The 26127-nt window shown below is 44.7% G+C and overlaps 1 protein-coding gene across 1 annotated transcript in view; it reads right to left on the bottom strand.

Moving 5' to 3' along the window:
- Positions 1-21538, bottom strand: part of PPP1CC (protein phosphatase 1 catalytic subunit gamma) — a 67956-nt gene extending 46418 nt beyond the window's left edge. The window contains exon 1 of the mRNA XM_030218587.1: positions 21236-21538. Within this exon, the coding sequence (XP_030074447.1) occupies positions 21236-21290 (55 nt within the window). The 5' untranslated portion in view covers positions 21291-21538. The remainder of the gene's footprint in view (positions 1-21235) is intronic.
- Between the last annotated feature and the right edge of the window lie 4589 nt (positions 21539-26127).

Below are 26127 nucleotides of genomic sequence, written 5' to 3'. Positions count from 1 at the left end.
GGGAGGGTTCTGGGCTGGTCCGGAGGGACTAAAGGAAAGCATATTAGCAGGTAAGGCCTAATTTCTCCTTCCTTAGCGTCCCTCCGTACTGGCCCAGATTGTGACTGATGGGAAGTAACAAAGCAGTAAGATCATGGGCGTGACCCTAAGAACCCTGCTGTGATGAAACGCTCCCCAAAGATTGCATCCTGACGACTCTGCACATCCAACCTATAATGCCTCATAAAAGAATGCAAAGAGGACCAAGTTGCTGCCCTACAGATCTCCAAAGGCGGAACCAGACAACGCTCAGCAAGCCACCTGGCCTCTAGTAGAATGAACTGGCTTACCCACCAGAAGGTAAGCAGAAGCTATCGTCTCCGTCAGCCATCTAGATGAGTGGGCTTAGAAGCAGCTAACCCCTTCTGAGCTCTGCCAAGCAAGACAAACAACCAGTCCAACTGGTGAAAATCCTCCACAACCCTCAAACAATACTTGAGCGCCCGTTTGACATCAAGGCACTTCAGACGACGCTGTTCCTCCAAGCCGAAAGACGAGCCCAGGACAGGCAAGATCACCACCTGAGAAACGTGAAAACGTGACAAGACTTTGGGAACAGGGCATAACATGACCCAATCTTTAGCAAACTTGAGAAAAGGAGGTCAGTATGACAGAGCTAGTAACTATGACACTCTCCTAGCTGAGGGCAATGGCCACCAGAAACACCACCTTGTGCGTCAAATCCTTCAAGGTACAGGAAGCCAAGGGTTCAAAAGGAGGCTGAGAAAGAGACGAGAGAACCACATTAAGGTCCCACAAGGGAAAGATTGCCCATGCGGGCGACGAACGAGACCCGCCCTCATAAAAAATAAAATAAAAACGGACCGCATTCAGATGGGCAGTCAAGGACTTCCCTTCAACTCGTTCCCTAAAGCAGGAAAGAGCCACTACCTGAACCTTAAGCAAAGAGACAAACCTTTTTCCAGACCACACTGCAAGAAATCTAAGATCTGCGCTACCGAGGCTCAAAAGAGGGGAAACACCACGCTTCAAAAACTCTTAAGTCCGGATGTAGTTAAGAGAGGTAGAGCAACGCTGAGAATGAAGAATGGTGGAAACCACCTGCGACAAATAACCTGTCTTACTTAAAGCATGCCTGCTCAAGAGCCAAGCCATAAGACAAAAATTGAGCCTGGTCTGGATGAGCCACCAGCCCCTGTACCAACAAGGCAGGATCCTCCGGAAGCTTGAGAGGAGAGTCACCGAGTAGGTGCATGAAGTCGCATACCAAGGTCTGCAAGACCAGTCCGGCACTACTACAATTATGCGCCCCTGGTGCACCTCTATTCTTTACAGAAGACGACCCATCTGTGGCCACGGAGGAAAGGCATACAGAAGGCCCGTCAGCCAGGGCTGCAGGATTGCATCTACTCCCCGTGATGTGGGATCCTTTCGACGACAGAAGTACCTCGGGACCATCGCGCTGGACGCAGAGGCGAACAGATCCAGCACCGGAAGCCCCCAGCGGTCCACTATGGACTGAAACGCTCCGTTGCCGAGGGCCCACTTCCCGGGATCTAGAGTGGTGCGACTGAGGAAGTCCGCCTGGAATTCTCTACTCCAGCTACATGAAACGCCAAGAGGGCTAACAGATGAAATTCCACCCAACTCGTGAGTAGGGCCGTTTCCCACTCCAGCACAGCGTTGTATTACATGATACGAACCGATGTGCCTTCCACCAAAGGACAAAACGCTTGGAGTGCTAGGCGTATTGCCCTGGTCTCCAAGAGGTTGATCGAACAAGAGGTCTCCTCCGGGGCCCACAGCCCCTGGGCATACTGTCCTTGACAATGGGCACCCCAGCCCTTGAAACTGGCGTCTGTCGTATTAACATAGTAAATGAAAGCAGATACAAGACCTGAAGGGCAGACTGGATGGACCAAACAAGTTAAACTCATTTAACATCGTATGTAATACTTTATATGTATACCTGAGTTTGATTTGTCCCTGCCTTTCTCAGGGCATAGACCGTAAAAGTCTGCCCAGCACTTTACCTGTACTAAAAGTTCTGAAGCCAACGTCAAAGCCCCTTAAAATTTACACTCCAGCCCATCCAAATCTATTCAGTCACAATCAGGGCACAGACTGTAGAAGTCTGTAGAGTTTTACTCTCCAAATACTGTTGTGACTACTGTCCACTGCGGGGTATCCAGGGGCATGCCCTTGGACAGATTGCATGCCTGGAGCCACCAGCGAAGACTGCCCCGTTCCTGTGGTGGTAGTGGTAACGTCCGTAAAAGGGGGTCCCCTCTGTGGAGACTACCTGGAAAGAAGGGACCTGCAGAGATCTCATGTGTGCCCTGGCCCACGGAACAGCCTCTATTATTTATTATTATTTATTTAGATTTTGCTCACACCTTTTTCAGTGGTAGCTCAAAGTGAGTTACATTCAGGTACTCTGGATATTTCTCTATCCCAGGAGGGCTCACAATCTAAGTTTGTACCTGAGGCTAAGTGACTTGCCCAAGATCACAAGGAGCAGCAGTGGGATTTGAACCGGCCACCTTTGGATTTCAAGACCAATGCTCTAACCACTAGGCCGCTCCTCCACTCTGTTGTCGCAGCCATGGACCCCAGCACTTGGGAGGTAATACTTCGCACACACGGGGATAATGTCCAAAGAAACTGCCAAATGATGGTCTACAGCTTGAGAATTCGGTCTTGATGGTCTACAGCTTGAGAATTTGGTCTTGAGTTAGGAACACATGGCCCATCCGAATGTCAAAAACGGACTCTCAGATAATCCAGTGACAGGTGGCTGAAGACTTTTCTGAAAGTTGACCACCCAACTGAGGGACTGCAGGAACTGGACCACCTGCTCTGTGGCCCGCAGACTCTCCTGGTAGGTCTTCGCTCTGATCAGCCAGTCGTCCAGGTAAGGATGAACTAACACCCTCTTGCTTCCTGAGAGCCACTGCCACCACCAGCATCACCTTGGTAAAAGTACGAGGAGCCATCGAAAGGCCGAAGGGCAAAGCCCGAAAGTGCTAATGCCTGCCAAGTATCGCAAAGCGTAGATACCATCGATGTAGAGGGTGAATTGGGATGTGCAGATAGACCTCTGTAAGGTCTAACACCTTCAAGAATTCTTGGGACTGTACAGCTACAATGACGGAGCGAAGGGTCTCCATATGAAACAATGAAATGATGAGACCCTGAGAGCCCGGTTGACAATCTTGAGGTCTAGAATCGGCCTGAAAGAACCCTCTTTCTTGGGAACGACAAAATAGATGGCGTACCTACTCTGCCTGAGCTCTGCCGAAGGGACTGGACAGATTGCCTGGAAAGAGAGAAGCCAGTCTAGTGTCCCCCGCCTTGATGCAAGACCAACAAGGAGACTCCAGAAAGGTGTCCGACAGAGGACACATGAATTCTAAGGCGTACCCTTCTCGAATAACTCCCAGCATCCACTGATCTGAGGTAATCCGGGCACATCTCTGCTAAAATTGAGTCAACCGTGCTCCTACTGGAACCAGAGGTTGGCCCTGGACACCTTCATTGGGAAGGACGAGCGGACGACTGGAAAGAGACACCCGTGTCCCTGCGAGCTCCCCGAAAGGGCCGATTCCTCTGGAAAAATCTGGAGCGTTGAGCCAGAGGCACCTTACACGATCTAAAACGCCTAGACTTGCAACCCCAGCCCACGAACAAACCACACCTAGCAGCTTTAGGCCTGTCCTCTGGAATCCTCGGGACTCCCCCAAGCTCCGGACCAGCTTATCCAAGTCCTCTCTCAACAACAAAGAACCCCTGAAGGGAAACTTACTGAGCTTAGACTTGAATGCTGCATCCGCTGACCACCTAGCCACCATACTGAGCCATAGACTTGCTGACGCTCTCAGCAAATAATACAAGGCATGTCAGGAAAGCCAAACCCATTTCCACCTTGGCTACCTCCGAATCAACGGCCGGCAAATCGTCTGAAGCCTTATCAAGGACCCTCTCAGACCAGCGAAAACACGCTCGGGCAACCAAAGACCCACAGATAGCCGCCTGCACAGCTAAGGCCAATACATCAAAGGTACTCTTCAAGAGTGTCTCCAAACGGACGGTCCTGCACATCCTTGAGCGCGGTGCCACCATCTACTGGGACCATATTAGGCTTAGTTGACTGCTGAGACCACCACATTAACCACAGGCGACTTCAACAAGGATCTGTCAGCCTCTGGAACCGGATAGAGACGGACCATAGACTTGGCAGGCCGAAAGGCCGAATCTGGGACGTCCCACTGCGCCTGAATGACATCCCTAATGTCCTGATGATTAGGAAAGACCCCTTTTATCAGAAGATCCACTTTTCGGGGCTGAGAGTCATTCTCCTCAAACCGAAGGGTGGAGGAAACCAAAGAAATCAATTCTTGCAGATCATCCTTATGAAAAATACGAAGGACCCTCCCCTGGAACAAAGGGTTGTCACCCTGATTCTCCCTGGTCAGGGCCTTCTTCCATGGATTCCTCCTGAGAAAATTCCTGTTCCTCCAGGGATGACATCTCCAGGTCCAGGTCAGAGCCAAGCTCCTCATTCAGAACCCAAGACTGCCTGGACCGTTTATCCGACACCAGCCGACTCTCTAGAGCCTTCTGCCAGGAGGAACCAAGGAAGGATTACAGTTCTGCAGTAAAAAGGCTTTGTATATTTGAAGTACAAACTCGGGAGGAAAACCCCCAGCTGAGTCAGCAGGAACGAGAGAAAAAGCATCCGAATGCCCCTGCTCAGAAGGACCAGCAGCGCAACAGGCTGAACAGCTGAGCCGGCTGAGGCAGACAAAATGGCAGCGGTTCCCACCAAAGCCAGGACCGCCGCACTCTCCTTTGCTGAAACTCTCCCCCCCCCCCCCCCCCACTGAAGGAACTGGAGCGACTGAAGCAGAGGGCCCTGCCTCAGAGGAGCTGTCAATGGCAGTACAATATTTACAGATGCTGCTAGCACCCAAGCCACAGCGCTGACACAGAGCAGCATTTTAACTTTTCAGCCATGCCACCGAGCAGAAGCAAACGTTAGGCAGTACCGGCATTGTCTTTTTTGTGTGTGTTTCGGCTCTGCGCTCCGGGAGAACAGGGAGGATACCCACAGTTCTCAAAAGGCAGAAACAGGCTTTAATAAACAGACAGCTGTGTAAAGCCAACAAAATGCTTTTTTTTTTTTAAATTTGAAATGGCTGCCTCTCCCAGCCTAGCTGCTTTTCCCCATACAAATAGCAGATGGAATGCTGCAAATAGTGAGGATTTGAGTGGGGAGACCCAGCCACCCGGGTGTAACACCTCCGAGGCTGCAGTCGATTCCCGCGGACCTCAACCTCAGTTAAGCAGGTACAAAACACCACCAGATGAACAGAGAAGCACTACCTGAAACACAACCTACTACTCCAAGAGAAGAAAACCCCCACAGAAGAGAAAAATATATAAAAGATAGAAAAACTGAAAGGTTCACCACCTTCCACCTGCTGGAGACTGAGATTACTGGATCTTTCTCTGCTTAGCAAGGGTGCTTACTGGCTCTCTGTGATGAGTCAGTTTTCTCAGTCTCCACCTGAAGGAAGGCGTGCACAACTCATCAGTCACAATCTGGGTGGTCCGTTGGGACGCTAAGGAAAGTTTCATGCATCCACCAAATAGTCCAAATTCTCAACAGATGTTAGCTCAGGAATTTGCTAATACATTTCAAGATAAGATGACAAAAACTCTGCACATTTTGCCACAACTGGGAGTAGAGTCAAACCTCCCTGTGCTAGAGAGTATGGAAGAAACAAGAGGGATCCCAAGTGGCTCATTGGGACAAGATGGCCGCTGAGCGTACCTGCTAACAGCCACCATTTCTACAGCTCTCTGATTTCCTAGCACGATGCCGAAGCGAAGGGGCAAGTCCGCCTCCTGTGCTCCGCAGCGATCGGCTCCTACTTCGCAGGATATTCAGTCTTTTTTGCAGACGTCTGTAGTTACATCTACCGCAGTGTTTGGAGTGCCGGGAGGCAGCCCGCTGATACGCGCCAGTGCGAATGGAGGCACGGCAGCGTCTCCTGGGCTAGAGCTTACGCTCAGCCCCGACACAAGGGAACCACCCCCTCAGCCGTTGGGCTGCAGCACTCCGTCAGAGACGACTTTGAATGGGTCCCCCAGAAGTGGTGAGACCAGTTCCAGTCGGGAGGCAGACCATCGATTGGTCGGAGAGCAAGAAGCCTTGATGGCTACACCGATTTTTACAACGAACTCGGTGGGGAATTCTGCAAGTATGAATCCGGTAGGACCACCACTTCTTTCTTTTGATATGCACAAGCCAGCAGAAGTTACTCTGGACTCTTTCTGGACTCTGATTGTAGATCTAGGGAAATCAATTACCCCACAGATAAATAGACTAAACCAGGAAATGTTAAAACAAGAGGAAAAAATAAACAACATGGACTTAAAAATAGGTAAACTGGAACAGATAGAAGAACAAAAAGATTTGGATATGAAAAGATTGCTTACCCAGCAGGAGGCTATGATTAAAGATTTGACCTCACTAAGAAGAAAGACTGAATCTCTTGAGAACAATGCTAGAAGTAATAATTTACGTTTGTTAAATTTTCCTAAACAAATTGTTATATCTCCTAGGGAAATGTTAAAAAAATATATAATGGAAATTCTGGGTGTAAGGGAGGATTTGATTCCTCCTTTCACCCATGTGTATTATCTTCCAGTTAAAGAAAGGAGTGACCAAAAAATAGTAAGCCAAGAACAACCATTGAATGTCACTGATCTATTTGAACTAGCAGATAATGAAAATGTAATTCCATCGACATTAATAGTTACAGTGGCAATGGCACCTGATAAACAGTGGTTAATGTCCATGTACTTTAAGAATAAAGATAAAACATTCCTTGGTCAGAAAATACAAATGTTTCCCGACATCTCCAGAGACACGCAAAAACGTAGGAAGTCTTTTCTTTTAATGATACCAGCAGTAACTCTGCTGGGTGCAACATTTTACTTGCGATATCCTTGCAAGTGTGTGGTGAGGTACCAGGCAAATAAGTATGTATTTTTTGATCCAGCTCAGCTGACAACATTCCTTACCTCAAGGCAAAATAGGGGTATTTAAAACATCTTGTCCCTTTAATATGTAATTAACACTGTGGAATGATGACTGTTATCATTTAGTGCTCTATCTTTGAAATTTATGTTTATAAATAATTCCATTTCTTAAAATCTTGTCCCAATAATGCGGACTTGAGCAAGAAATTTCAAACAATTACTTTCCTGTTAAGTATTTTCTTTGAACTGATTGAAATGTATTGCTTTTTCAAACAAGCATTTGCTTGATTATAAATGTATAAATTTTCATTAAAAAAAAAAAAAAAAAAAGAGGGATCCCAAGTAACTGCTGTTGGATCTCTCTCACAAATTAATGAAGAAATTGTAGGTACAGCAACACCTAACTTTGCTAAGGGTCATTGGTATTTAGATACATGTGCAGCAAAGTTGTTACAAGCATTTGGCACTTCAGTTGCTTTCATGGCTAAGTTCTTTTTTAGCTGAAGGGTCCTTAGAGGAGGAAATGAAAATTATTATCCTAACACCATTGCTGAAACGAGATACTTTAAATGATTTAAATTACTACAAAATCGGGAGGAAGTGACTTCACCACACAGCATGGTTGCATGAGTGAAGAGCTCCCGATACCCCGTAAAGAAAAATAGCGTTTCTGACCAAGCTGACGTCCAGCTGTAAGAAATAGTGCACGTGGATGGCTTCCCGAGTGGCAGGGGCGGCGAAATCGACAAACCAAGCAACTCCTGAGGCAGATCTCTACCGCTTTGCTTATTCGGGTGGAGCGGAGGCGCCCCGAGACAAAATGGCGGAGGCCCGGAAATCACAAGCGGCGCCAGAAGCCGTCCATGCGGTCTCGGTAGGCGATTCGACGGAGCACTCGAACTCGAGTCGGGATGAGGAGGAACTCCCACCGGCGCTCCAGAATTGGCTGCAGAATATTAGCGCTGATATCAAGGCGCTTAGATCGGAGGTGGCGACACTTGGAACTGATCTAAGAAGCGAGATACGCGAGCTAGGGTCCCGTTTAGAGGAAACAGAGCTACAAGTAGAAGCTCATAATGAGACAATAGGATCGCTGGAACAGCAGATCACAAACCTACAAAAAGAACACCAGCAGATGAATTTGAAAGTAGAAGACCTTGAAAACAGAGGTCGCCGCAACAATTTAAGATTCCGTGGCCTGCCTGAAACCCCCACATACCAAAACAGCGAAAGAGTGGTGCAGGAATTGGTTAGTGCACTGCTGGAAACAAATAACATAAATGTTGAAGTGGAGGCGATCCAGATTGAAAGAGCTCACAGAGCACTGGGCCCGGGGAAAAACAACATCCCAAAAGACATTATAGCATGTTTTACCAGCTTCAAGTTGAAGGAACAAATACTGAAGGCGGCGTGACAAGCCCAAGACTTCAAATGGGACTCTTACAAGATTGAGATCTACCAGGACCTTGCAGCAGCAACGCTACGGCGGAGAGGTGAACTAAAGCCATTTACACGCCGGCTCAGAGACTTAAATATTCAGTATAGATGGAGATATCCCTTTGCCCTTGTATTTTACAAAGAAGGAAAAATGCATCAAATACAAACACTGGAGGAGGCCAGAGAAATCTGCCCTGAAGCAGAACTACGACTAGATCCGGAGGAGGCTGGTGTGAACAAAAGAGGTGCCACGTTTAATGTGCCACCCAAATGGAGAAGAGTTGGCAAAGGCCCAAGAAGGCTACAACGCCAACAGTCCGACTCAAAAGTTTCCTGAATGCCGAGATCAAGGGGGCAACTTGGAATAAAGGGATCCAGCCGGCTGCAAAAGACTGCTGCAGACATTATAATGGGACAAGTCCTTGGTTCTATCTATGGTAACAGTTTGGTTCAGAGATGCTGAAAGTGGTTGTTGGGGTATTTGGTAAGCGATCAGTGGGTCACTTCACCTCTATTTGGTGCCCAAGGGTAAGCCATGTGGCGCCACAAATCAGGAGGGAAGAGTTGGGGTGGGAGGGGAGATTCACAAAATATTAGAAGGAGGGGGGTGAAGAGGGAACAAGTGGGGTTGTTTGGGATAAGCAAAAGGGGAGAAATAGTAGAATTTGGTTGTTGTGTGAGGGTGCGGAAAGGTAACTAATTTATTAAGTTGTAATGGTTGATGTTAAATGGCTAACTCTGAATGTTAAGGGCTTAAATACCCCCAGAAAACGACAATTGTTATTTAGAGAGCTATGCCGCTTGCAGATTGATGTAGCCCTAGTCCAAGAAACACACCTTAAATCATGCCATGAAAAGCTATGCTCTCACAAACAATATCCACCTATATATTTTGCTTCCAACCAGTGCACTACCAAAAACAAAGGGGTGCCGATAGCACTCAGAAACTCTGTTCCATGGGAGGTACAGACAGTTGTTAGGGACAAGGGGGGGAGGTTCCTAGTGCTGATCCTGAAAATAGTTGGGAAAGTTTATACGATAGTGAATATATATGCCCCTAACACGCAACAGGGAGAATTTTTTAAAGAACTAGATCTTATACTCCAACGACATGTCGTGGGTCACTTATTAATAGGCGGTGATTTTAACATTACCTTAGATACCCACCTAGATAACTCCTCCGCTAAAATATCCTATGCCAAGCAAGATAGACGTCAAGTGCAGGAGTTCCTCACGCACTGGCAATTAGTGGACCACTGGCGTCAGGACCACCCCAAGACACGAACATACACCTTTTTCTCATCTGTTCATCAATCCTTCTCCAGAATTGATATGTGGCTGGGGGATGCCTTGATTGGGGGATCAATAGGAGCCCTCCAGATATTGCCCCGTACATGGTCCGATCACTCCCCAGTCCTACTACAGCTAACCATAGAGGGGGAACGGAAAAAGGAGCGCTCGTGGCAACCAGATGACGAGCTATTAGCAGACCCAGATAATCTACGTCAGATTGAACAGTATATTATGGATTATATCCAGTTCAATGACACGGGGGAGATATCCCCAACTACTCTGTGGGAAGGCCTCAAAGCAGTAATACAGGGTCAGTTGATAGCCCTGAGCTCCCATTGCTGGAAAACGAAAACAGAGGAAGAACGTATACTGAGAGAGCAACTAGGCAAAGTAGAGAGTCAGCTACAACAAGGGGGCTTGCCATTGTCACCTACTCCAATATCCCAGGCCCAAGCGTTACAATCCCAACTTCAAGAACTAGAGCTAGCAGACATATCTGAGAAATTACTGAAGACACGTCAAACACATTTTGAATTTGGCGATAAATCTAGCAGAATCCTAGCTCAGAAATTGAAACACCAAGCTACCAGAAACGCAGTGGGAGGCCTCTTAGACGATAAAGGCGTTAGGAACTCAGAGGCGGAGTTCATAAAATCAGCCTTTAGATCCTTCTACCAAAATTTATATACTCTAGAAAGCATACCCGATCCAGAGGCTATAAATAGTTATTTGGCGAAGATTGAGATCCCACAGTTGTCGGATGAGGTGGCCCAATCTTTATCTAGCCCTATAAAAATAGAAGAAATTGAAAAAACAATCAAGGACTTAGCCATAAAGCCCCGGGTCCTGACGGATTCACAAATAAAGTTTATAAGGTATTTGGCAAATTGCTATCCCCATTGCTGGTAAGGGTATTTAACTCATTAGATCAAACAACGGGACTCCCACCGACCTGGGATCTAGCTACTATTATAGTCATACCCAAAGCAGGCAAGGACCCACAATTATGTAGCTCCTACAGACCAATCTCCCTATTGGGAGCGGACTACAAAATCTTTACTAAGATATTAGCATCTAGATTGCAGAAATATATTCCACTGTTAGTTCATGAGGATCAAGCAGGTTTCGTGGAGGGCCGTCAAACATTCGACAATATTAGAAGAGCACTACATGTGATACAAACCGCTTGTATTAGCAAAACCCCACTCTGCCTACTGTCACTAGACGCCAAAAAGGCATTTGACAGAGTGAGCTGGCCCTTTTTATTCGCGGTAATAGAGCGGATGGGTATCCTCGGACAATTTAGGACTTGGTTGCATTTGATCTATGACACCCCGAAAGCCAGGGTGCGGGTGAATGGTCACCTCCCTGTCACCATTGCTATTTGCCCTTGTAATGGAACCGTTAGCTATACAAATTAGAGCCCAGAGTGAGATCAGGGGCTTGAGATGGGCAGGTATGGAAACTAAGATCCTCCTGTTTGCAGACGACGTTCTGCTCATCTTGAAGGAACCGACAGTCTCCTTCCCACAGATCAAAGAGATGACCCAGGGCTATGGAGAGGTATCGGGATTTAAGATCAATTATGACAAATCTGAGGCATTAGGGGTCATGGTCCCAGAAGAGAAAATAGAACAATTAAAGCGACAGTTCCCATTTCGTTGGGCCACTAAATACATACGCTACTTAGGAGTTAATATACCACGAAACGTGGATGATATATTCAAATACAACTTTCCTGACAAAGCACGAGACCTCTTTAAGGAGCTAGAGAGATGGGAGGGGTTGACCCTTTCGTGGATGGGTAGAATCAGCGCGGTAAAAATGATAATACTCCCCAAAATATTATATCTATTCATGGCGCTCCCTATAGACATTCCAGAGGGATTTTTGAGGAACCTGCAAAGGAAGGCATTTGCTTTCATTTGGAAAAAGAAACCCCCTAGGGTACGCAGCAAAATGTTATATCAAACAAAGGAAAGAGGAGGGATGGGGGTCCAATCTTTCCAGGCATATTATCATGCAGCTCATTTAAAAATTCTAGCATCCTGGGTACAAAAGTCAGATAAAATAGGAATTAAATTAGATCAATGGTGGCTAGACCCAGTCCCCCTGCAGGCGATACCCTGGCTGTCGAGTACTAAACTCAAGGAAATGACAAAGGAAAGCCCACCTCTCTTGCGCTGGCCCTTGTTGACGTGGTGCAAAGTGTGAGAGAAATTTTTCCCTGAGAGGACATATTTTAAACATATGTTTCTCAGATTTGCCCCGCACTTCAGACCGGGTCAAATGGATGCAGCGTACTTGGAATGGGAAAAATTAGGCCTTACGGAACTAGGCCAGATGTATGAACAGGATAACATGGTCTCCTATGCAGAACTATATCAAGGGCATGGGCTCTCCCCTTTGCAAGCCTTACAATATTTCCAGGTACGAGACTTTATTAAGAGACGGGCAGAAGAACAACTAAATCTGTCTGAAACCCTCATGGAGCAGAGTATGCAAAAGGGGGGTGGTAGAGGCGGGATTACTCGTTTGTACAGAGCCCTCCTGGCATCCGACAACCCACTAGAGTATTATACATCCAAATGGGAATTGGCAATGGGAGTGACCTATGCGGCCACTAGGTGGTCACAGTCCCTCAGATCACTGCTGCATGTATCAATATCAAGTGCACTGGTTGAAAATGGCTACAAGATTTTATACTGTTGGTACTATACCCCTAGCAGATTGGTGAAAATGTTCAAATCAGGGTCTGATCTCTGCTGGCGACAATGTGGTTTAAAGGGTGACATGTCTCACATTTGGTGGACCTGTACACATACACGCCAGAGGTACTTGATATGTTATATAAAATAACAGAGGTGACCTATCCCCTCAGCATGGATCAATGTCTACTACACTTTAAACCGAAAGGAGTCCAGGGATCTACTCATCATTTTGTCACATACTTGTTTGTGGCATGCAAATTGATCATTGCGACAGCCTGGAAAAAACCATGTCTGCTGGGGCTCCAGTCGGTTATGGAAAAACTGGACAGGATTCAGTTGATGTCAAAGCTTACGGCTCTCAGAAGGGGACAGATTGTTCAATATTACAAACTGTGGGAAGTATATGATAAATGGAAAAAAAGCCAACCAAACTACAAATTCATAACTTTTCCCAGACACGCAAGGAGGGGGGGGGGGGGGGGGGGGGGGGGGGGGGGTAAGAGAAAGAAGCGAGGCAGTTATTTGAGGACACTTGTTTACTATGTTCACTTGCTTCCTATGTATAGGCAATTTAAAAATCTTACACTATCATGTATAACAAGATATATTGTGCCTTGAGTACTATGTGCTGTTTGAAAAATTATAAATAAACACATCAAAAAAAAAATTACTACAAATTGCTGTCCAGTTGCAAATCTCCCAACCATGGCCAAAATTATTGAATCCATAGCTACAAACCAATTCCAAGATCACTTGAAATCAACATGATACTAGACCCCTGGCAATTAGGGTTTAGAACCCTATATAATACAGAGACAGTTCTCACTGCTTTGTTGGTTATTTACATAAAGGAATCCAGACCTTAGTAATGCAGCTTGACTTGTCGCAGCATTCGATCTGGTTAATCATGATACATTATTGGAGAGACAGAGGCACATTTTTATTTTTTCATTGTGACGAGTGGAGGAGTGGCCTAGTGGTTAGAGCATTAGTCTTGCAATCCAGAGGTGGCCGGTTCAAATCCCACTGCTGCTCCTTGTAATCTTGGGCAAGTCACTTAACCCTCCATTGCCTCGGGTACAAACTTAGATTGTGAGCCCTCCTGGGACAGAGAAATATCCAATGTACCCGAATGAAACTCACCTTGAGCTACCACTGAAAAAGGTGTGAGCAAAATCTAAACAAACAAATAAAAATGTAAATGTATATCCCATATTATCCCAAACAAGTTCAATGTGGCTTACAATTGATAAAGAATAATGCATAAAAAAGTAATTTGTTCTAAGAATCCAATTTTACATTACCGTATCAAACATAATGGGATAGCTATTTAACATTTAGAAAATCTATTATGACTAAGAAATTGTACATGAAGCAAAGAGAAGGTTAATGGTAAACAGAATAATAACCAATTCAGATAATAATTAGTAGTTTGAGACACAGTTGTTCTTTGTGAGGGTTTGTTTGAATAGGAACGATTTGAGGATTTTGCAGAATCTAGTATATTTCTTATTTTGGATGGTAAGGAGTTCCACCATTTGGTTCCTAGGTCAGTGAAGTCTGCAGAGTGGACAGTTCTGTAGATTACTTTTTTGCAATTTGGGAGATGTAGTCTGAGACAGCTTCTTGCTTCATATTTAGTGTTTCTTTGAGGTTAGGTTATTAATGGTACCATATAGTTTGGAGCTGTGCCATTTAGGATTTGAAAGATAAAGGTACATCATTTGACGGTGATTCTCGCTTTGATGGGAAGCCAGTGTAATTTGATTAATAAAGGGGAGGCACTTTCAAAATGAGAGATTTTGTATATGACCTGGCTGCAGTGTTTTGAGCTCTATGGAGTTTTTTTTTTCCCCAACAGGTACTCCTTACAGCCAACATTACAATAATTGAACTGGGATAAAACAGGGTGTGATCCTTTTTAGTTTCCAAAGAGACCTGAAAGATTTTGTGATAACTGAGGTAATCAACAGAAATAAAAAAATAAAACATGGAAAAGAAAATAAGATGATACCTTTTTTATTGGACATAACTTAATACATTTCTTGATTAGCTTTCGAAGGTTGCCCTTCTTCGTCAGATTGGAAATAAGCAAGTGTTGGCAGACGACAGCATATATAAGTGAAACATCAAAGCACTTCAGTGACAGTCCAACAGGATGGGGTGGATAGGTGAGAGGAGGGTGACAAACAGAGCAATACAACTTTATGGTTTATAATGGGCTAGAAATCTCAGATCTTTAAGTCAAGTCCTGTCTGGTGGGTGTCAAAATATTCAATCATTCTGACTTCAAAGGTCTTACATTCCTGTATTGTTTTAAAGTTACCTTTCAGGATTCTTACTATGAAATATTCCCACTTCAGGCACAGGCAGCTCCTTCTGACTCTGGGCAAGTCACTTAACCCTCCATTGCCCCATATAAGCCGCACTGAGCCTGCCATGAGTGGGAAAGCGCGGGGTACAAATGTAACAAAAAAAAAATCACTGGTATATTGTTCTGGTCTTGCAAAGTGCTGCCCTACAGGAGTGGAATCCTGGCTGGCACTGGCATTTTTCATGTCATGTCTATGTAAATTAAATCTTGTCTTTAGCATCTGGCTTGTTTCTCCAATATAGCATCCTTCATCACATTTTTTACACTGAATGATGTATACCACATTGGAAGATGAGCATGTAAAGGATTCCTTTATGTTGAACTAGTAAAACATGCCTGTTTCTGGAGCAAATGAAACGGGCGCTAGCAAGGTTTTCCTCCCAAACCCCCCCTCCCTACCCACCCCTTCGGCGTTGTGAAGTCACTGACCGCCATTTCTCCGCACCTCGTCAACGCACGCCACCTTCATCTCCTGAGTCATGAAGCCACTGACGCCATTGCTCCGCCCTCGCTGACGCCATTGCTCCGCCCTTGACGTCATCACGTTTGACGCGAGGGAGGGGCCCAGAGACAGTGATTTTGGTGGCTTCACTACCACGAACCCTTCGAACCCGAAGGAAGTGACACTGACGTCAGTGTCCTCAGAACACTGAGGGTGAGTTTTATTATATAGGATATTTTTCCTTTGTGAATGACTGTGGGGTCCTGTGAAATGTTTTGGCATAGCTTGCAGCTAGATACATTGCAAGGATGTATGCCATTCTCTTCTTTTTGAGTCTGTGTTGGGAGCTTACTTCTGATATTGTGTTTTAAGTTGGGTGGCTGTCGGAAAGCCAGCACTGGTGGGGATGGGAATATCTCTTTCAGTAATTCATCCTTCTGGAGTAGAGGCTGAAGATCTTTTATGTTTTTTCTTAATTTTTCCAGCTCTGGGTTGGTTGTATGTCACTATAAGGGGGATTCTGTCTGTGGCTTTTTTTTTTCTTTGTACTGTAGCAGATTTTCTCTGGGTGTTTTGAGGGAGGAGGCAATATTCTTGGAGATTTTGGGGTCATAGCCTTTCTGTTCGAAGGATGCAGTCAGGATTTCAAGGTGTCTGTCTCTGTCCCCTGGGTCAGAGCAGATACGGTATCTCGTGGTTTGGCTGTAAATAATGGATCTCTTTGTATGTGAAGGGTGGAAGCTGGAGTTGTGGAGGTAGCTGCATCTGTCTGTGGGTTTCTTGTATATAGATGTTTGTATATAGCCATCGCTGATTGAGACTGTGGTGTTCAAAAATTTGACTTTTTCTGGATAGTAGTCAATTTTGAATCTGATTGTAGGATCGTATGTATTGAAGGAATTCTAAAATTGTTTCAGAGTTTCTTCCTCCTCAGTCCAAATCATAAAAATGCCATCGATGTAGTATTTTAGGGGTTTGGTCTGATATGTATTCAGAAATCTCTCTTCCAGCTCAGCAATAAAAAGGTTGGCATATTTGGGTGCTGTCCTGGTGCCCATCATTTGTAGATAGATATCACTGTTAAAGCGGAAGTAGTGTTGTGAGTTAGAATAAATTTGATTAATTTTGTAATAGTTTCTGGTGAGTATTGATGGTCCAGTGTGGATGTTTTTAGGAGCCGTCCGCATGGAGAATGTTGGACTGTCACTGAAGTGCTTTGATGTTTCACTTATATATACTGTCATCTACCAACACTTGCTTATTTCCAATCTGTTTTATTTCTATTGATTACCTTTAAAAGTGGACTAACACGGCTACCACACCTCTCTACTCATAACTGAGGAAACTTGAGTATCAAATCAAATGTTAAATTGTGCTCTGTATATTTACCTTTTCAGGCCTTATTAAAAAAAAAAAAAAAAAAAAGTACATGTGAAAAACATAGAAAATCAAGCTATTAGGATGTAAGAGGAGCCAGCATTTTTAGCAGACTGGTCCCTCAGACATACCAGGAGAGAAATGAGGCACCCTAGGGGGCACTGTTGTGGACATAAATACTCCCAGGTACACATCTAACCTTTGCTCCCTTTATCTTGTCTGCTGAGTCATCCAAAATCCACTACCCCCAACCATAGCCCTTATGGGTGAAGGGGACACCTATACATGGGTACAGTCGGCTTATAGTGAGTTTTGAAGGGCTCACAGTTTCCACCACAAGTGTATCAGGTAGGGAGAAGCATGGGCCTGGGTCCAGCTGTCTACAATACACTGCACCCCACCACTGTGCTACTCCGGGGGACCTGCACGCTGCTCTAATCAGGGTTGCCAGGTGGAAAATTTTTTCCCCACCCAAACCAGCCCAAAGTCAAACCCCGCCTCTAACACCCCCACCGTCATCAACCCCGCCCCGCCATCATCGGCCCCGCCTCTTCCGTCACGGCCCACCTCCCCCGTCATCGGCCCCGCCCAGAACGTCACTAACCCCGCCCCTGTGGCCCGAAAAACCGCTAAAAAAAAACCGCCGAAAGACCCCAAAACAAGCCCAAAAAACCACAACCCACCGCGGGCAAAAATTTCCTGCGGCGGGTCGCGGAAAACCGCCCAATTGGGCGGGAAAACCGCCCACCTAGCAACACTGGCTCTAATGGACCTGGCTATAACATCTAAGGCTTTTATTCACATTTTTGGGGGGTGGGAGGGGATCAGTGACCACTGGGAAAGTAAAAGGGGGGGGGGGCATCCCTGATTCCTTCCAGTGGTCATTTAGGGCACCTTTTTGGGTTTATTCATTCTAAAAACAGGTCCAAATCAGAACATTTAAGTTTTTGCCCTAGATGTTTTTATTTTGTTCCATTGTGGCTGTAAAACATCCTTCAAATTGCCCCCCAACACACCTCCTTGTGATTTGGATGCACTACAGATGAAATGCATAAACATCTGCAAAACAAAAAATTAGCATGTTAGCCCTTACTGCCACTTATTTTGTAGTTAGAAGTAGCACGCTGCTGACACGCTGAGCACTGGGTAGCATCCCGCACTGGACGCTGTAGCATGCCATCGTCCAGATGCAAGGATACCACTGATCTGCTTGTTCTCGGAGAACACATGCACACAGATGAGGGACAGGATAAAACGGACACAAGTGAATGCATTGAAAACTTAAGATGTCTGGAGAAGATATGCCTTCTTGGGTTGGAAAAAGCAGAGAACTTCTGATAAAGAGTTTTAAAGACCTTGAGCGAGCAGGCTGAGACTGTTGGCACAGAGAAACCAGCTTTATAACCGTTTCCCTTGTCAAGTGTAAGCACAGCAAACCATAGATTCTGCCCTCACCATATGTTTAACAGTAGTGCATTCGCAAAACAGTTTCCTTCTGTTTCAATGCTGTTTACCCAGTTCCCCTTTGTCTAATATTACATTTTGGTTAAATATCAAAAAACACTCAGTGTGACATATGCCAATAACAGGGGGTATCGGGAGGGGGGACAAAACTTTTTCACATCATTGTGTTTACTATTGTTTCATACTTTTTTTTTCTATAGTTAAACTGCTGCTGTAATACGTAGTATGTTGTATATCACCTTGGACAACCCGTAAATATACATAAATAAATAGCAGTTGGTCCAAATCTGACTCTTAGATCCTAAGAAAATTTGTTGATGCCTGGCCTAAAAACATAAGAATAGCCATACTGGGTCAGACCAACAGTCCATCTAGCCCAGTATCCTCCTTTCAACAGTGGCCAATCCAGGCCATAAGTACCTGACAGAATATCAGAAAAGCAAGATTCCATGCTACTGGTCCCATGAACTCTTCCTCCACTTGTCCAAACTTTTTTTTTTTTTTAACCCAGATATACCAACTGCAGTTACCACATCCTCTGGCAACGAGTTCCAGAGCTTAACTATTTGTTGAATGAAAACATGTTTCCATGTAACTTCATTGAGCACGTCCTCTAGTCTTACTTTTTGAAAACTGATTCACTTTTACCCATTACCACCACTCAGGATTTTGAAGACCTCAATCATATCCCCCATCAGTCATCTCTTTTCCAAGCTGCTGAAGAGCCCTTCCTCATATGACAGGGGGTTCCATCCCCTTTATTATTTTGGTTGCTTTTCTTTGAACCTTTTCTAATTGAACATAATATTTGAGGTGAGGTTGCACTATGGAACAATTCAGAGGCATTATAAAATTCTTGGCCTTATTTACCACCCCTATCCTAATTCCTAGCATCCTGTTTGCTTTTTTACCTGTGACCGCACACTGGGAAGAAAATTTCAGTGCATTATCTACAACGACAATATATTTTTCTTGGATGCTGACTCCATGCACTTCTCTAACCCCCCCCCCCCCCCCCCCCCCCCGACCATATAAACTTCCATAGTCTTCCAAGTATAATAAAGAAGAAACAGTTTACTTTCATAGCAAATGATAAAACAATTTTGTTTACTATTCTGCAAATAAGGGGCACTAAGCCACCACTATGCCTTGGTTATACTAATTTTTTCTGCAATTTAGCTTTTAAATTCAAGTAGCAGTGCAATCTATGTGAAGGTCACACAGATGTCTTACAAATACTTTTATTAGCCTGCAACAGACTCAATGGTTCCCATTTACAACTCCAAGAAAAAATTGTCAGAGAAGTGCTTGCAAATATGGAATTGTCCCTTTAAATACTGAAAAAGTGGGTGAGCGTGTTGACACTTACCCATTGCATTCAAGATTTCTGCAATAAAAGCAATTCAAAACTATCCATAACTGAACTTTGTGGTATGAGCATGCCCCCCCCCCCCCATTTACTTTAAGATGCAAAATAAAATTCAGGTTTATTAGCAGTCCAAATTATTTGAAAGCTGGGGTTAGCTATCCATTCTACACACCCACACATTTTCATTTCTTAACTAGAGCTCCCCTGATCTGTCTTTGATTCGACAGCAGGTTGGCCTGGATTTCTTCCTAATCTAAAATGGATTATGATACATTTCATTAGGATCGGTTTAAAGATTTCAGCACCCATTATCAGGGACAATGGAGAGAGAGAGCACAGGCCCTTCCTGGTAGTGAGACCGCGCAGACGGACCCCCCCTGGATGTTGGAATGAAGGGTACTGGGTACAGCACCGTGGCGGTGCCTCTGAAATAGCATCAGTGAACGGCACTAACGTTTACTACTACTACTACTACTATTTAACATTTCTAGAAAGCTACAAAGTGTACGCAGCGCTGTACAAACACAGAAGAAAGACAGTCCCTGCTCAAAGAGCTTACAATCTAATAAACAAAAAGTAAAGCATTTAAATTAAAAATATTTAAGCAGTATTTAAGTTTAAGTGGGGAACTCCTTTTTCTGGCATAGATAATTAGCCCTTTTCAGTATCCTGCGCTCTAAGCAGTTGGTTATACCCCGTCTTGCTTCCTCATTCCGTTTCATTAAGATTAGGATTGAAAACCAAATTGTCAGGAAGGTTAAAGGACAGTATATTTCAGAGCCAGTTCCTGCAGAGCCTCATCCTTATCTCTTCCCCTAGTGGTAATGATGACAAACATTGCTATAAATCATAAACATGCTATGAAAAAAAATTGAACACCATTCATACTAAACTTTAAAAGACTTGGGATATTCCGTTAAAAAAGCTATAGTAAACAACAACAACAAAAAGTCACCGTAATGTTACCGTCGTACGGAGGATCGCAACTTTTAAGGAGGACAAGATTGCTAAGGAACTCGGAGGATCCCGGGAGAATAATCCTCAGCTTTAACCACATCAGCTGTCTTCTTCTAAAAACATTTTGGAAGATCTATGTAAAATGTCCACATGTAAACGTCTGGGCAAAGAAAAAAACATTTACTTTTAAAGGTTTTTAAATCGAATCCGGGAGGATCCCGCTGTATCCGTTTTTTACCTTTTGCCCCTTCCTGGGGGAAAAAATAACCTTTACAACCTCGCAGGAAAACCGCTACACGAACAGAACTCCGCAAGAGATTCTTGCGTATAACTGGATTTCGGAGGCGCCCCCGCCCCCAACTAAAATGGATAAGTAATTGGGGGGGGGGGGGGGGGGGAACCAACTACGAAACGAGAAGCGACGATTAAAGAGCAGAGCGCGCGGGACGGAAGGTCAGAATCAGAAACCAGCAGCACCAGCAAACAAAGCCTTTCCCGCACCGCTGCCACTTCGCCCCCGGCCCCTCCCCTTTCTCCCTCCACGTTCGCTCGCTCGCGGTCATCATAAACGGCGGCAGCGGCTCCTCTCAGCGCGTGCCGCGTTCCAGTAGCCGCCGCCTCCACCACCACATAGAAACCCTTCCGAATCAAGAAAAACAACCTCCTCGGATTTATGTACTTAAAATTACCCACGTCCTCTCTACTCACCGGCTTTCAAACTAAGCCCCCCCCCGGTTCATTCAAGCGAAGCCTTTTTTTACCTTCCAACAGCCGTTGGATGATGCTGTCGATGTTCAACTTGTCCACATCTGCCATCCCTCAGATAACGAGCGTCGAGGATAAAAATGGTTTTGTTTTTTTAATTAAAAAAAATTAAAAGAAAAAAAAAGATCTACAACTTAAAAAAACCCGCCTCCTCTCTATGTTCTTTTCTTTCACCTAATACTATGCCGCCGATTCCTCCGCTGACCGGGCGGGCCACTAACCCGGCTCCGTTTCCTTACCGCTCACCTTCCGCTCTCTCGGCGACCCGAGCCACAGGGAAAACAAAATGGCGGACTTCAGTCAGGCCGGCCGGGCGGCGGCGCAGGAATACGTAATTTGCCGAACTGGAACTACTTATCAGCGGGTCGGGAGGGGGAGGGGAGGAGTGAGATCAGATGGTTGAAGCCAAGTTGAAGTGTGTTTCCTTCACGCGAGCGGATTATCGTTCCACGACGCCAAGAAAGTCGAAGAGGTGGTGCCCTCGGTGGTTACCTGACCCGTTGTGGCTGAAGCCGCTTGAAATGAATGTTTACTGTTGTTTATTATGACAGACTGATAAAACTATGAAGGCGTGTAACTGCTGATGGGGCAGATGTTTATTGAGGACTCAGCTCTCTAATCATTTAAATTGTGCTGGTGCCCTGTTTTAATGATGCTTAGGTATTTAGGCTTTGTATTCTTTCCAATTCCAACCCAATGGCTATTGCTGCAAGGAATGATAAAGAATGATTGAAAATGTCCTGCTGTCTGGTTGGAGATGAAACGTGGCACATCGAATTCGAAAATGAGCCAAATTGAATTGGGGGCTCTAGAAAAATAAGCATTCCCCCCAATAGCCCAGTGCATTTCTATGGGTGTAGTCACAGGTTCTGTAGCATAGAAATGTGCATACAGTGAAACATAGCAGTTAGGGAACTGGTCCTTTCAAACTGCCTCTCCCAGTTTCCCTTTCTCCCAAAGTGACCCCATACAAAAACTATCCCATTTCCAAAAGCTGCCCCCCCAAACTACCACACCCAGGACCGTACCAAGCCAAAATCATGTCCAGTACGACATGCCTCCTGGCACCCCTGCCCACTGCGCTAAGGCCAAAAAGAGGAGACAATGGACAGGAAGAAATTTTGGTGCCCTGCCTCCTTTGCATCTTGTGCATTCCATGACTTGTACTGGCCTTGGTACAGCCCTAGCCCCACCCAAACTGCCCCACCACCCTGCAAGCTGCCACATGCCTCAAAACTATCCCTACGAGTGCTCCGCCACTCTGCAAATTGTCCTCCCCCATCCACATGATGTGGAAGAGCATGTGGAGAGGGTGTCCTGATATGATGACTCCTCCTTGTCATCATATCAGGATGCAATTGCACAGAGTGCACATGTGAAAAGCTGGCACTGGCATGGAAGCTGAACAGATATGGCCAGTAATTAGTGAGGACTTAATCAGGCTTATTTTCGAAAGAGAAGGATGCCCATCTTTCGACACAAATCGGAAGATGGGCATCCTCACAGGGTCACCCAAATCAGTATAATCAAAAGCCGATTTTGGGTGTCCCCAACTGCTTTCCGTTGCGGGAATGACCAAAGTTCCAGGGGGTGTGTCAGAGGCGTAGCGAGCCGAGGTCCGAATCGCAGTCTTCATATTTCGTCTTCCTCCGACTCCTCCGTGGCCATGCTGTAAGTAACGCTGCTGATTAATTGAATCCAGTTCAGAGTCTGACGTCGCAGCACGTTGTACGTTGCCTAAAGTTACACTGTGGGATGATGTGTGCTGAGCACAGATTCCATATCAGCAATTGTGTACAATTCCGTTATAAAATACTACCATAAGTCCACACTTACATGCCTAACTGTAGGCAGAAGCGCTTACGCTGGCTCCATGGCTGGTGTAAATGCTCATGCTTAACTGCTGTCAGGCACACCCCTAACTTTCCCATGCCCCTCCCAGATCCACGCCCCCTTGCACTTACGTGCTTTGGATGTTGCACGTACAGTTTATAGAATACCAACTTAGGACAGTTATGCGTGTAACTGCTAATTACTACCAATTAGTGCCACTTCACACCAATTAGCCAATAATTGGTTGTTAATGCCAATTAGAGGCTCGTTAATCATGTGTGATGGTATTCTATAACTTGCATGTGCAACTTTGTATGCTTAGCATCAATAGAAATCAAACAAAATAAAGCATGGAAAAGAAAATAAGATGATACCTTTTTTATTGGACATAACTTAATACATTTCTTGATTAGCTTTCGAAGGTTGCCCTTCTTCGTCAGATCGGAGATAAGCAAATGTGTTAGCAGATAGTATATATAAGAGAAACATCAAAGCATTACTTTGACAGTGACAGAGTGGGAGGGTGGGGGTATGCATGGGGACATCAAAGCATTTCATTGATATTCTAACAGGATGGGTGTTGGTAGGTGAGAGGAGGGTAATAAACAGAGAAATACAGCTTTATGGTTTATAATGGGTTAGAAAACCCAGATCCTTATTAAGTCCTATTTGTTGGGTGTCAAAATATTCAATCATTCTTATTTCAAAGGTCTTACGTTCCTGTATTGTTTTAAAATTACCTTTCAGTATTCTTACTGTGAAATCACTGGTGCAGTGTTCTGGTCTTGTGAAGTGTTGGCCCACAGGGGTGGGGGTTTGACTGGCATCGGCTATTTTCATGTGATGTCTATGCAGATTGAATCTTGTCTTAAGCATCTGGCCTGTTTCCTCAATATAACATCCTTCGTTACATTTTTTACACTGAATGATATATACCACATTGGAAGATTAAGAGCGGACTAACACGGCTACCACACCTCTCTACTTAAGTATGCTAAGCATAAAGGTGATAGAATTAAGGGGTTAATGTGCAGATGTACTGACAGCCTTGGAGAATAAAGCATCGGATATAACCTACTTCAGCCCTGTTTTAATCATATATTCCTAATTTGCTGTGCTGTTCTCAAATATAGCTGGTTCCAGATGGTCAAGGAGAGTGAATTATTATTGTTTCCAGTCTAGTGAATGCCATTCTGTGATGCATAAAGTTAATGATATGATTATAATTTTAGCTGGCACTCATACTAAGAGAATATTTTTTAACATAGCTTTTTTTCATTAAGTTGTAGTAAAAAAAAAGCTATTCGCCTCTCTCTAATATACCGTGTATCCTGTAAATCTTATATAAGAGGACTCGCGTTATATTAAAGAGATGAATGGTAAAAAGCAACCCATGTGAAATGAGTTGGTGGTTCAGTTCTTAGTGGATAAGTGCCTATGAGGCATATTTTCAAAGCACTTAGCCTTCCAAAGTTCCATAGAAACCTATGGAACTTTGGAAGGCTAAGTGCTTTGAAAATATGCCTCTATGTGATCATCACATTTTTATTTATTTGTTACATTTGTATCCCACATTTTTCCACCTATTTGTACACTCAATGTGGCTTACATAGTACCAGAGAGGCCTTTGCAGGCTCCGGTGTGAACAAGTACAAGGTGATATCGTGGTAAGATAAAGTACATGTGGCACAGCCACATTAGGGAATCGTAGAACGGAAGAGTTGTGTTATGACCATTACGTGCTTTAGTTTTTTGACATTAATTGATACCGCTGTTAGCAGCTTCGGTCTCAGTGGAGAAACTAAAGATTACACAGCCATGAAGACTGAGTTACCTTCATAATCCAGAGCAGACATGAGACATATAAAGGCAGGGAGTGTGTGTCTGGGGGAAGGAGGTGGTATTGATCCTGTCCATGGTGCTATACCTGTTCAGTGGTTGTGCAGCATGTGTGTGTGCAAGAAAGCATTGCTGCTGTCCATGCTGTATATGTTCCATGACTGGGCAGTGTGTGTGTGTGTGTGTGTGAGAGTGAGAGTGAGTGAGAGAGTGAGAGAGAGAGAGGCATGCATTGTTGCCAGTTGTGCGGTACCTGCTTTGTAGATAACTGGAGGACTTTGTCTTCCAATACAGTCAATCTAGTCAGTAAAATGGATGACTGTGCAGCAGAGAAAAGTAGAAGCAATGATAATAATAATAAAGAAAGAATGTTTTAATATGTAGTAAAGCTTGTCAATGAGAATCACAATTATTAATCATGTTGCAGCTGGCATAGTTTAAACAAAATACAAGACAGCATTAGGAAACCCTTTATGAAATCTATATGTGGACTGTTCTCATCATATGCTGTCATTTTGTGATTATGGAAGAGAGGTTTAATGCCAGGCACACTATGGAATGAAGCTAGGTATTTATAGAATTACTAAATGTATCCTGTGCTCATTTGTAGAAATAAGGCAACAGTGCCACCTACCTAGAGCAGGAGGACAAAACTTGCCAAGAACCTTTTCTTTCAAACTGAGGCCCTGGGCAGCACACGCACACCCAAACCGAAGTAAAGATCCCATGCTAAAGTAAAAGTAAACGAAAAAATAAATACTGTACCAAAATTCAGCATATTTTACATTGGGAGCAATTCCAATTCAGCTGATTTGCATGCTGACTGTGCTGTCTTTTAGCATGATGGTTTTCCCCTACTCTTCCAAACCCCCAAACTGCTCCACCTGCCAAAATGCCTTATTCCTAAAACTTCCCCCCACAGCCCAAAATACCCTCCCCCATATCTGCCACACCACTCTGCAAACCGCCCCGTCTCTAAAAACTATCCCTGCAACTGCGACACTGCTCTGCATACTGTCCCCACACCGAAAAATATCTTCTGCGACTGCTCCCACACCCCTAAATTGCTCTACCCCCTACAACTACTTTCTGCAAACTGCTCCATCTCAAAAAACTACCCCAAATGCCCCACCCCCAAAACTACCCCTGCAATTTATCCTCTACCCCGAAAACTGCCTCACACCCCTACAAACTACCCCACACCTCAAAATTACCC

Source organism: Microcaecilia unicolor, chromosome 11 (genome assembly GCF_901765095.1).
Source record: "Microcaecilia unicolor chromosome 11, aMicUni1.1, whole genome shotgun sequence".
Taxonomy (NCBI): Eukaryota; Metazoa; Chordata; class Amphibia; order Gymnophiona; family Siphonopidae; genus Microcaecilia; species Microcaecilia unicolor.
The sequence above is the reverse complement of the archived record's forward strand: the minus strand, read 5'-3'. Positions and strand labels throughout refer to the sequence as shown.